This window comes from Ovis canadensis, chromosome 14, assembly GCF_042477335.2.
Source record: "Ovis canadensis isolate MfBH-ARS-UI-01 breed Bighorn chromosome 14, ARS-UI_OviCan_v2, whole genome shotgun sequence".
Classification (NCBI taxonomy): domain Eukaryota; kingdom Metazoa; phylum Chordata; class Mammalia; order Artiodactyla; family Bovidae; genus Ovis; species Ovis canadensis.
Window position 1 is genome coordinate 68,656,403 of NC_091258.1, and position 10,579 is coordinate 68,666,981.

The 10,579-nt window shown below is 50.1% G+C and overlaps 2 protein-coding genes across 4 annotated transcripts in view; both read left to right on the forward strand.

The window, feature by feature from the left end:
* The window catches only part of RUVBL2 (RuvB like AAA ATPase 2), a 93,105-nt gene that overhangs the window by 58,266 nt on the left and 24,260 nt on the right, over positions 1–10,579 (forward strand). The window lies entirely within an intron of this gene.
* LIN7B (lin-7 homolog B, crumbs cell polarity complex component) lies at positions 6,878–10,509 on the forward strand. 3 transcript variants are annotated; one of them, XM_069549355.1, is made up of 6 exons: positions 6,878–6,960; positions 7,383–7,501; positions 7,788–7,859; positions 8,585–8,794; positions 9,897–10,060; positions 10,407–10,509. In XM_069549355.1, exons 1-6 carry the CDS (start codon positions 6,924–6,926, stop codon positions 10,426–10,428), a joined length of 624 nt encoding a protein of 207 aa, XP_069405456.1. In that variant the 5' UTR covers positions 6,878–6,923; the 3' UTR covers positions 10,429–10,509. The 3 variants fall into 3 exon arrangements, 1 of the variants encoding a protein (XP_069405456.1); XR_011248468.1 differs by having other exon boundaries at positions 6,883–6,960; positions 9,897–10,130; XR_011248469.1 differs by having other exon boundaries at positions 6,883–6,960; positions 9,897–10,126.

A 10,579-nucleotide genomic window follows, 5' to 3' on the forward strand; every position in this document is an offset into this window, starting at 1 on the left:
CCAACTCCTAGAGTAATGGAAATAGAAGCAAAAATAAATGAGACCTAGTTAAAAGCATTTGAACAGCAAAGGAATCAATAAAATGAAAAGACAGCCTACAGAATGGGAGAAAATATTTTCAAATACAAACAGCTCATATTGCTTAATACATAAAATACAAACAACCCAGCCAAAAATGGGCAGAAGATCGAAACAGGCGTTTCTCCAAAGATGATGTACAGACGGCCAACAGGCATGTGAAAAGATGTTCAGTATTGCTAATTATTAGGGAAATGCAAATTAAAACCACATGATCACCTCACAGCAGACAGAATGGCCATCACCCAAAGTCTACAAATAAGTGCTGGAGAGGGTGTGGATAAAGGGAACCCTCCCACACCACTGGTGGGAATGTAAATTGGTATAACCACTATGGAGAACAGTATGGCAGTTCCTTTAAAAACACTTTTAAAAATAACTCACCATCCCACTCCTGGGCATATATGTCCAGAAAAAATAACCTGAAAAGACATGCATCCCAATGTACGTAGGACTGTTTACGATAGCAAGGGGCATTCCCTGGCAGTCCAGTGGTTAGGACGCCATACTTCCACTGCAGGAGGCGCAGGTCCAAAGAGACCTGCATGCCACGTGAGTGAAGGGAGAGTTGTGTCCAACTCTTTGTGACCCCAGGGTCGATACAGTCCGTGGAACTTTCCTGGCCCGAATATTGGAGTGGGTTGCCATTCTCTTCTCCAGGGGATCGTCCCAATCCAGGGATCAAACTTGGGTCTCCTGCATTGCAGGTGGATTCTTTACCAGCTGAGCTACCAGGGAATCCCAAATGCCACATGGAGTAGCCAAAAAACAAAAAAGATAGCATAATAGCCAAGATATGGAAGCGACCTAAATGTCCATCGACAGAGGAATGGATGAGGAAGATGTGGCCTCTATATACCATGGAATATTACTCAACCATGAAAATAATGAAATGCCATTTGTAGCAACATGGATGGACCTAGAGATTATCACACTAAGTGAAGTCAAAAGGAGAAAGACAAACATGACACTGTTTATATGTGAAATCTTTAAAAAAAATGATACAAATGACGCATGCTTTGTGCGTGCTAAGTCGCTTCAGGTCCGGGCGCCTCTGTCCATAGGGATTCTCTGGGCAAGAATACTGGAGTGCGTTGCCATGGCCTCCTCCGGGGCATCTTCTCAACCCAGGAGTCGAACCTGTCTCTTATGCCTCCTGGATTGGCAGGCACGTTCTTTACCACCAGCCCCACCTGGGAAGCCCTGATACAAATGAACTTATTTGCAGAACAGAAACAGACTCACAGACACAGAAAACAAATTTACCCAAAGGGAAAGGGAGGAGAGGGATAAATTAGGAGTTGGGGATTAATAGATTAATAGATGCACACAACTATATATAAAACAACAAGGACCTACTATATAACACAGGGAACTATACTCAGTAGATCTTGTAATAACCTATAATGGAAAAGAATCTGAAAAAGAATACATGTATAACTGAATCACTGCTGTACATCTGAAACACTGTAGATCTGTACTTCAATTTAAAAAAAAATTTTAAGATGTAAAAAGATTGGGTAGAGGGACTTCCCTGGTGGTCCTGCAGCTAAGACTCTTAGCTCCCAATGCACGGGGCCTGGATTTGATGGATCCCTGTTCAGGGAACTAGATCCCACATACAGCAACTAAGACTTCACATGCCGCAAGGAAGATGGAAGATCCCGTGTGTCACAACTAAGACCCAGCATAGCATAAATAAATTAAAAAAATAAAAATCAGGTAGAGCAGAGGGTCCTCACAGGGCCAGGACAGAAAATGGCCTCCAGTTCATGATGGCAGGTTCACTGTCTGTTTTTACTTCCTAATGATAGCAGAGGAGTAACAAAGCAAGGTTCCGTCAGCAGTCGAGATGTCAGCGCATTTCTGGATTAAAGACGAAATAGGACAGTGGCGAGAACACGTCAGTCTGGTGGCCACTTGAGAAGGGAGCCATCCACAGACCTTGGCAGAGAACTTAGAGGCTCAGGACTGCAACTTCAGGTGTAATAAGGCTGCTGCTGCTGCTGCTAAGTCGCTTCAGTCGTGTCCGACTCTGTGCGACCCCGTAGACGGCAGCCCACCAGGCTCCCCTGTCCCCGGGATAGGAGACTTGAACAGGATTTGTACCCAGAACAACTGCACTGTTTCCACAATCAGAATGCCTCGGAGCTGGGCATTTTCAAATACGAGTTTCTCAGCCTGAAGGCAGAGTTGGCCTGATAATTAGAGGCAAACTGTCAGTGAAATCCAACTGCACACCCCAGATTCTAGTGTTGTTTTAACTGCCTCAGTTTTTACAGGCATATAACCAAAGATCCCAGACACTTGAAAAAAATCTGCCAAAAGAGACCACAAGATAAATAGAGAAACTGGTTCTGGAGAAAACAATTTAGGGAATAATTAAAAAAAAAAAACTTAATTCCTCTAATTACTGTATTTTCATAGATACTCCAGATATTGAAAGCATACTTCTGGAGTTGGCTATGAAAAACAGCCCATTTTGGACTTTCCTGGCATAGTGTGCGTGCTAAGTCATTTCAGTTACATCCGACTCTGTGACTCTGTGGACCATAGCTCGCCAACAGACCAGGTACATAAAGACCGGACAAGGGCTTCCCTGGTGGCTTGGTGGTAAAGAATCCGCCTGCCAATGCAGCAGACACAGATTTGATCCCTGGTCCAGGACGATCCCACGTAGCTCAGAGAAACTAAGCCCATGCGCCACAAGTACTGAGGAGCCCGGGAACTGCAACTGCTGAGCCTGCGCTCCCTGACGTGTGTGCTCTGCAACAAGAGAAGCCACTGCAATGAGAAGTCCGCTTGCCGCAACTGGAGAAGGCCCGCACGCGGCAACAAAGACCCAGCACAGCCGTAAATAAATAAATCAATCTTAAAAAAAAAAAACAAAACAAAACATAAAAGTAACTTGTGAAAGGCTTTGGGGAGCAAACAATTGTAGGCCATGCTTGAGGGGCGCTGATACCAAGAGAGGAAGCATACAGAGGTGAGCTTCATATTTATCCCTGGCGGCTCAAACAGTAAAGAACCTGGGAAGATCCCCTGAAGGAGGGCATGCAACCCACTCAGTATCCTTGCCTGGAGAATCCCCATGGACAGAGGAGCCTGGTGGGCTACAGTCTACAGGGTCACAAAGAGTCGGACACGACTGAGCGACTAACACGTTCTTTCAGTTTTCCCTTGAGGATATTTGCCAATTATTGCGGCAGGACAGATGCAAAAAAGTGGTAGAAAAGACTCAGAAAGTGGCAGTCCTCGACTGGGCTGAGCTGACAGTTTGGACCAGACAGTGGGACTTGAGGGAGAAACTCCCAGATGGGGCACTGAGTCCCAGAATGGACATGCCGTCTTCCCCGCAGGCATCTGCCAACTCCTAAGCAGCTCATTGTCCTTTCAAGGACCCCCAGGGGGCTCATCAGAAAGCACTAAAGAAGGCTAAGTTGCTGAGCAGCCATGTAACCTGGGGGGAGACAGGTTGGGGTTCCAGGCCTGCAGTGGAGAAATGGCTGTGCTTGAGGCCCCCAGAGTAATACAATATCGGAGTCAGGTCACATGTGAAACAGACCAGGCCTAAGAAAACCTAAAACCAGGTTTTCTCTCCCCTGCCAGAAGAAAACAACTTTCTTTGGAGGAAGGGAGAGCCTACGTGGTCTTTAGTACAACGTGTGTGTGTCTTAGTCGCTCAGTCATGTCCGACTCTGCGACCTCCTGGACTGTAAGCCGCCAGGCTTCTCTGTCCATGGGATTCTCCAGGCAAGAATACTGGAGTGGGTGGCTATTCTCTTCTCCAGGGAATCTCCCAACCCAGGGATCGAACCAGGGTTTCCTGACTGCAGACAGATTATTTACCATCTGAGCAACCAGAGGCTAACCCTTAGTGCCAGTACTTAGCATCTATTCAAGGAGAAAAAGACAATAAAAACACGATGGAATTATCAGAGGCTGAAATAATTATGTTCCCAAAATAAGGAAAAAAGAATTTGATGAGACCTTTAGAATTGTAAAGTTTAACAGGAATCTTAAAAAAGTCTATTGGAAATTTCAGAACTGGAAACCACCTGCAATTAATTAGTAGACACATTTGGTAGTTGATTAGATACTAGATGTGCAAGGGGAAAAAAGAATTAGAGGAACTTTCTTGAAGGACAAATCTCGAAATCTTTGTTTCCCCCAACAATCTTTTTAGGAAGTTATTAATAACGGGGGATATAGTTTACCAAAATGAGGGATTTAAAAAGAGATGATCTGGTTCAGCAGAGCAGCGGAGGGACATCCCAGGACGACAGTTTCTTGGTCCGGATTGGAGTCAGAGGATTAATGTTTACAAGAAGCTTCAGGATAAAAAGAGTCAATAAAGTATGTGTTGTGATGCAGAGTTTGAAAGAAATTAAGAATGTGATGAAAGAAACAAAAGTAGATAGACATTACAGGGTAAAAAATGGAAGCTGTTCAAGAAAGGAAATGTAATCACAGGACAATACTCGAGCTCATACAGCAAACAGTAAGTATCGAATACTTAGACATAATGTGAGCCTTTTATTGACTGACCTAAAAACTGGTACCATAAAACTACCATGGGAAGAGAGGGGAAAGGTTGTAAGAGCAGAAAATCAATATGAAATATATTGCTAACATCTAAAATTGAAAAATCGAGAAATGATATGTTACTTAGCTACACAAGCAACTAGCAGGCGAAACATCTACACCTCATTGCCTCTTGCAGTGAGGAGAATTAGGACGGGGATGGAGGCTGGTGCTTTCTGTTTTGTGTGTGTGTGTGGGTTGTTTTGTTTGTATTTTTTAATTTTCTTGGCCTCCACACATGGCGCGTGGGATCTTCGTTCCCTGACCAAGGATCAAACCCATACTCTTTGCTTTAGAAGTGCAGAGTCTTAACCACTGGACCACCAGAAAAGTCCCACGGGGCTGGTGCTTTTCAATATTCATCCTTCTAGGTCATGTACTGCTCTATTTAAAATGGATAACCAACAAGGACCTACTGTACAGCACATGGAACTTGGCTCAAAGTTATGCACCACCTTGGATTGGGCGGGGGGGCGGCTTGGGGGAGAATGGATACATGTGTGTGTATGGCTGAGTCCCTTTGCTGTTCACCTGACCATGACATTATTAATCAGCTATACCCCAATACAAAATAAAACATTTGGAAAAAAATTAAAATGGACAAAAATATTTATCCTCCTGTATTATTTCATTTTGTTTTAAAGTCCATAACTATGTTCTTTTCTTTGTTGTTGTTGTTAAAATGAAAAGAGAAACATACTATGATGGCAAGAGGGCAAACAAACCTGCTCTAGTCCTCTCACTTTGCAAAAACCCCATTCTGGATTCCATGCCACTAATGGTGAGGTTAACTGAGGATGTACTTTCTGTGTCAGTTGATGGCTGAACAACAGCCAGGCTTCTCCAGCCTCGCCTGCATCTACAGGTCTCTGACTCTAGAGCATCTGATACCACTGCTCACTTCCATTTTCAGAAACACTGTTTTTGTGGTTCTCCCAGCTGAGTTTTCCTCCTACCTTTCTGGCCATTCTTTGTCTTCTTCCCGACTTTTATACAATAGGAGTTTTGAGGACTCAGTCCTCAGTCCCCTTCATTCTATATTCTCTTCTCTCTAGCATTCTTGTCCACTCTCCTGGTGTTGTTTACCACCTTGGCCTCAGAACTGCTTGCAGGCCTGGTTTACTGCACAGGCTCCTCAAAGTCAAAATATCCACTGTCCTGTCACCAGCATAGACCATCTTAGCAAAAGGCCCCACACGCACCTTAATAGCCCCTTCTCCTCCACCTCTCAGGTCTCATATACAATCAAGACACATCCAAACATCTCCAGATCTGTCCACATACCCTCCACGCCTCTGCTCATCACAGGATTACAAGGATGACCTCCTGATCGGTACCCCTGATCCCAGTTTTGCTCCCATCCAATCCAGTCTCCACACAGTGTCCACGGTGATCTTAACATACACATGTGACTACTGCATTTTACCCTCGGGAGTTACCATGAAGTCCAAAATCCTCAACATGAATAAGCCAACACACAAGGCAGTGCATCAGTTATGTCCTGTCAACCTTTCCGCCTTCCTCACAAACCACTCCAGTCCTTACTCTGCTATCCTGCCATGGGGGCTCTTTCTGCCTGGAAAGTGACCCACGCCGCACCTCATGAAGGTCTTACCTCCAAGGACTTTCCACCAGTGTCTCTCCTAGATCGTTACCTCCCTACTCTCATATCTGTCTACTCGTCTCCACCACCACCCGCGTCATAGAATAAGCTCTAGGAGGGCAGTGGGCTTAGTTGCCCTGCTCACCACTGTATCCATGATCTTGGGCCCAATGTGTGACATGGTTCAGTTCAGTCGCTCAGTTCGTGTTTGACTCTGTGCGACCCCATGGACCGCAGCACGCCAGGCCTCCCTGTCCATCACCAACTCCCAGAGTTCACTCAAACTCATGTCCATTGAGTCTATGATGCCGTCCAACCATCTCATCCTCCGTCGTCCCCTCTTCTCCTGACTTCAATCTTTCCACAATGAATGTGGAAAAAACGGACAGAAAGGAGACAGACAGGTGAGGCGGGCAGGACAGACAGATGAGATGGAAGGTGGTGCAGACAGAAGCTGCAATAGGAGGGGTCACTAACCCAACACCTGGATGGGGTCTGAGGGCAGGGCAGCGAGACACGACTCGAGACGGGTGGGCAGGCTCGCGCTCGCCGGGCCCCGCTTCCGCAGGGGGCGCTCGTCGCCGGGGCGTGGCCTCGAGCAGCCCCGCCCTCCTCGCCGGCGACCGGCAGGCGGGTTCCTCGCAGAGGCGGCGCGGACATGGCTGCGCTGGTGGAGCCGCTGGGGCTGGAGCGGGGTAAGCGCGCCCCGCGGCCCTGCCCACCCGGCCGCGGGTCTGTATCCCAGTCTCCCGCCCCTCCCCGGGCAAGACCCCGGCGGGTGGGCGGGCCCGGCGGGGGTGGGCGGGGCGGGGCGCCGAGAGTCCGGCCGTCGGGGGGTGTGGGAGGGTCCGTGGGCGAGCGGGCCGGGGAGGGGGCGCCCGCTGCACGCACACCTCTGCGTGGGTGTCTGTGGGGATCCCGGGCACGCAGGGCGCCCGGCTGGCCGCAGTCTCTCCTCTGCCACCCGCGGCGACTCTGCGGGTGTCCGGCCGGGACGCGGCTGTTCTTTCCCGGGTCTGCGTTCGCCCTGACTTGGTCCCTGGACGCAGTCTCTCCGGGTTCTCTGCGTCTTCGCGTCTCTGACTGTGTGTCTGTGCGCCCCGCCCCCGCCCCGCAGAAGTGTCCCGGGCAGTGGAGCTCCTCGAGCGGCTCCAGCGCAGCGGGGAGCTGCCCCCGCAGAAGCTGCAGGCCCTCCAGCGAGTCCTGCAGAGCCGCTTCTGCTCTGCCATCCGGGAGGTGAGAGCACCGCGGCTCCGAGGCACGGGGCGGGCGGCCGTAGTTCTCCTCCTGGTCGCCCCGAGCCGAGGGACTACGCCTCCCGGCAGCGACCGGGGCGGCGCTCCTGGGGGTTGGGGGGTGGTGCCCGCGCTTCAGCCCAGGGGTTCTTCGGGAGTTGTAGTTTCCGCGGCTTCGGAGTTGCGGGGGCGGAGCGGACCCTTGGGTGGGAGGGTCTGCGGGCCTGGACGCCTGCGTTGAGGAGCTGGGCTGGCGGCTCCCTGAGGCAGGGCTGCGTCCTCACCAGGTGTATGAGCAGCTCTACGACACGCTGGACATCACCGGCAGTGCTGAGATCCGGGCCCACGCCACGGCCAAGGTAGGCTCCCCCCACCCCATGGCTCATGGTATCCACTGAATCGCATGGTCCAGCTCAGCGTCTTCCTAAAGCCAGTCATTCCTGTTTCCTCCTTCATGATTTTTGCCATATCTGTCTATCACCTCTACTAGTATTTATAATATATTTTGAATAATCTCACATTTGTAGCTTCAATGTCATATAAAGGTATCTTTGAAAGTGAAAAGTGAAAGTTTTAGTCACTGAGTCGTGTTCGACTCTTTGTGACCCACCGGGCTCCTCTGTGCATGGAATTCTCCAGGCAATTAGCAAGTACAATTAGAAACTAGTATGAAATGCCTGACCAGAAGATAAGTTTAAACCTTTACACGATGAAAACAATGAAGTTGGGTTAAACACTGAAATCTTACTAAATCACGGTTAGATGCTGTTTGCTTGCACGAGGCTCGAGATTCTCTCAGGCCTTTGTTTCTCTCTGTAAAAAAGTGAGATTGGCAAAAAAAATGAGATTCAAGACACACACAGCAAATGGAGGCTTTCTCTTTGACAGTCTGAAGTGTCCAAAGTGACGAAAATGGACATCCTGTCACTACAGAGTGATCTTGTGTTGACTTGTATGGCAGGTGCCCCATTCTTGAGAAGAGCTCCCTGGCCGAATCCCTCTCCTGGGCGGGGGCCTAGCCTCTACCTGAATGCGTATGCCCATTGTGGGAGGTCCTCACCTCCCAAGGCTTTCTCTTTCCCAGGCCACGGTGGCCGCCTTCACAGCCAGTGAGGGCCATGCACATCCCAGGGTAGTGGAACTGCCCAAGACGGACGAGGGCCTGGGCTTCAACATCATGGGGGGCAAGGAGCAGAATTCGCCTATCTACATCTCCCGTGTCATCCCTGGGGGTGTGGCTGACCGCCACGGAGGCCTGAAGCGTGGGGACCAGCTGCTGTCAGTGAATGGTGTGGTGAGTTGGGGGCTGAGGCAGGGGTCATAGTCTGCCCAAGGTAGCAGAGTCCCTGTTTTTCATATTCACTCAACACACTGAACGCTGCCTCTGTGTCTCACCCTGTTCTGGGCTTTGCTGCAGACCCTGAGAGTAACTAGGGGGCTTCCCAGGTGGCTCAGTGGTAAAGAATCTGCCTGCCAATGCAGGAGACTTGGGTTTGATCCTTGGGTCAGGAAGATCCCCTGGAGAAGGAAATGGAAAGAACTCCAGTATTCTTGCCTGAAGAATCCCATGGACAGAGGAGCCTGGCAGGCTACAGTCCATAGGGTTGCAGAGTTGGACACGACTGAAGCAACTTACCTTGCACACATGCTGAGAGTAACTGGCCTCTGCTGCTACCTCCAAGGACACCCTCTCTGGTGAGGGAGATAGACCCTGGCTGAAATAATCCTAAACCAGGGAGATAATGAGGAAGCACAGAGCACTGTGAAAGCCCAGATGTGGCACCAGACCAGTGTAGATGAGGGAAGTTTTTGGAGATTAAGGAACATTTGAGTTTGTTGTTTTTTGTTTTTGGCTGCTCTAGGTCTTGGTTGCAGCATGTGGGATCTAGTTCTCTGACCCGGGAGTGAACCTGGGCTCCCTCCATTGGGAGCACAGAGTCTTAGCCACTGGGCCACCAGGGAAGTCTCCTTGAGTTGGGTTTTGAAGGATGAGTAGGAGTTGGTGGAGAAGAATGTTAGGTTGAAGGTACTGTAGGCAGGGACTGTGGCTCTGCAATCCTGTGAGCTGAAGAGAAAGGACTTGGTTCTGATGGACTAGGGCATGCAGATAATTAAAACCACTATGGTTAGAATAGAAGGAGGCAGAGCTAGATAGGTGGTTGGGGTCAGCCTGGGAGGACTGTGAGCAATGGAAGGCTGCTCAGCCTGGAGGTATATAAAGACCCCCCTTGGGACTCTGGGGAATAAGAGACTGGGGGCTGGAACACCGAGGATGAGGTCTGAGCTGGGGCCAGGTGGTGGGGACAAAAAACAGGGCAGGAGGGGTGGATTGGGGGTCGTCAGGCTTTGCCAGAGGGGAAGGGGATAAAGGTGAACTGTCTGAACGGTCCCTGCAGAGCGTTGAGGGTGAGCAGCATGAGAAGGCAGTGGAGCTTCTGAAGGCTGCCCAGGGCTCAGTGAAGCTGGTGGTACGCTACACACCCCGAGTGCTGGAGGAGATGGAAGCCCGCTTTGAGAAGATGCGCTCCGCCCGGCGGCGCCAGCAACATCAGAGCTACTCGTGAGCCCTTTGCCACCACACCCCTGGGGCTCCTCTGCCTCCCTCATCCCCAGACTCCCAGACCAGGCCGGTAATTTCTGAGACACTGATTGCCACCCCTAGCCCTGGCTCCTTTCTCTGGGATTCTGACCCTTGACCCCGACTCTCACCCCAAACCATTCTGACTACCTTGGGGGCCCCTACTTAGCTTACTTCCACCCCAAGATGGGGAACCTGCTCTCTCTGGAATCCCTCAACCCACTTCCCTGGGGTCTTGGCTCTGGAACCCCAATCCTGGCTCTCTCTCCCATGCCTACCACTGTCTTCTCCGCTGAGCTTGGCTCCCCTCTCTTCACCCTCCTTTTAGGTCCTTGGAGTCTCGAGGCTGAAACCACAGATCTGGACTCTCACCCCCTCCCCTGTACAGTATTTATTGTCACCAACTCCTTATTTAAAGATCTTTGACCCTCCTTGAGTGTCTGTGTCTGTCCTGCATCCACGGGTTGGAGTGTCTGGAGATGTGGGAGGGAGAGAAGCTGA

Bases quoted from the DNA above. Each gene is read 5' to 3' on its own strand.
- LIN7B (XM_069549355.1), top strand. From the start codon at position 6,924: ATGGCTGCGCTGGTGGAGCCGCTGGGGCTGGAGCGGG. The intron at 6,961-7,382 runs GTAAGCGCGCCC...CCCGCCCCGCAG, and splicing joins GCCGCTGGGGCTGGAGCGGG to AAGTGTCCCGGGCAGTGGAG. The intron at 10,061-10,406 runs GTGAGCCCTTTG...CCCTCCTTTTAG, and splicing joins CAGCAACATCAGAGCTACTC to GTCCTTGGAGTCTCGAGGCT.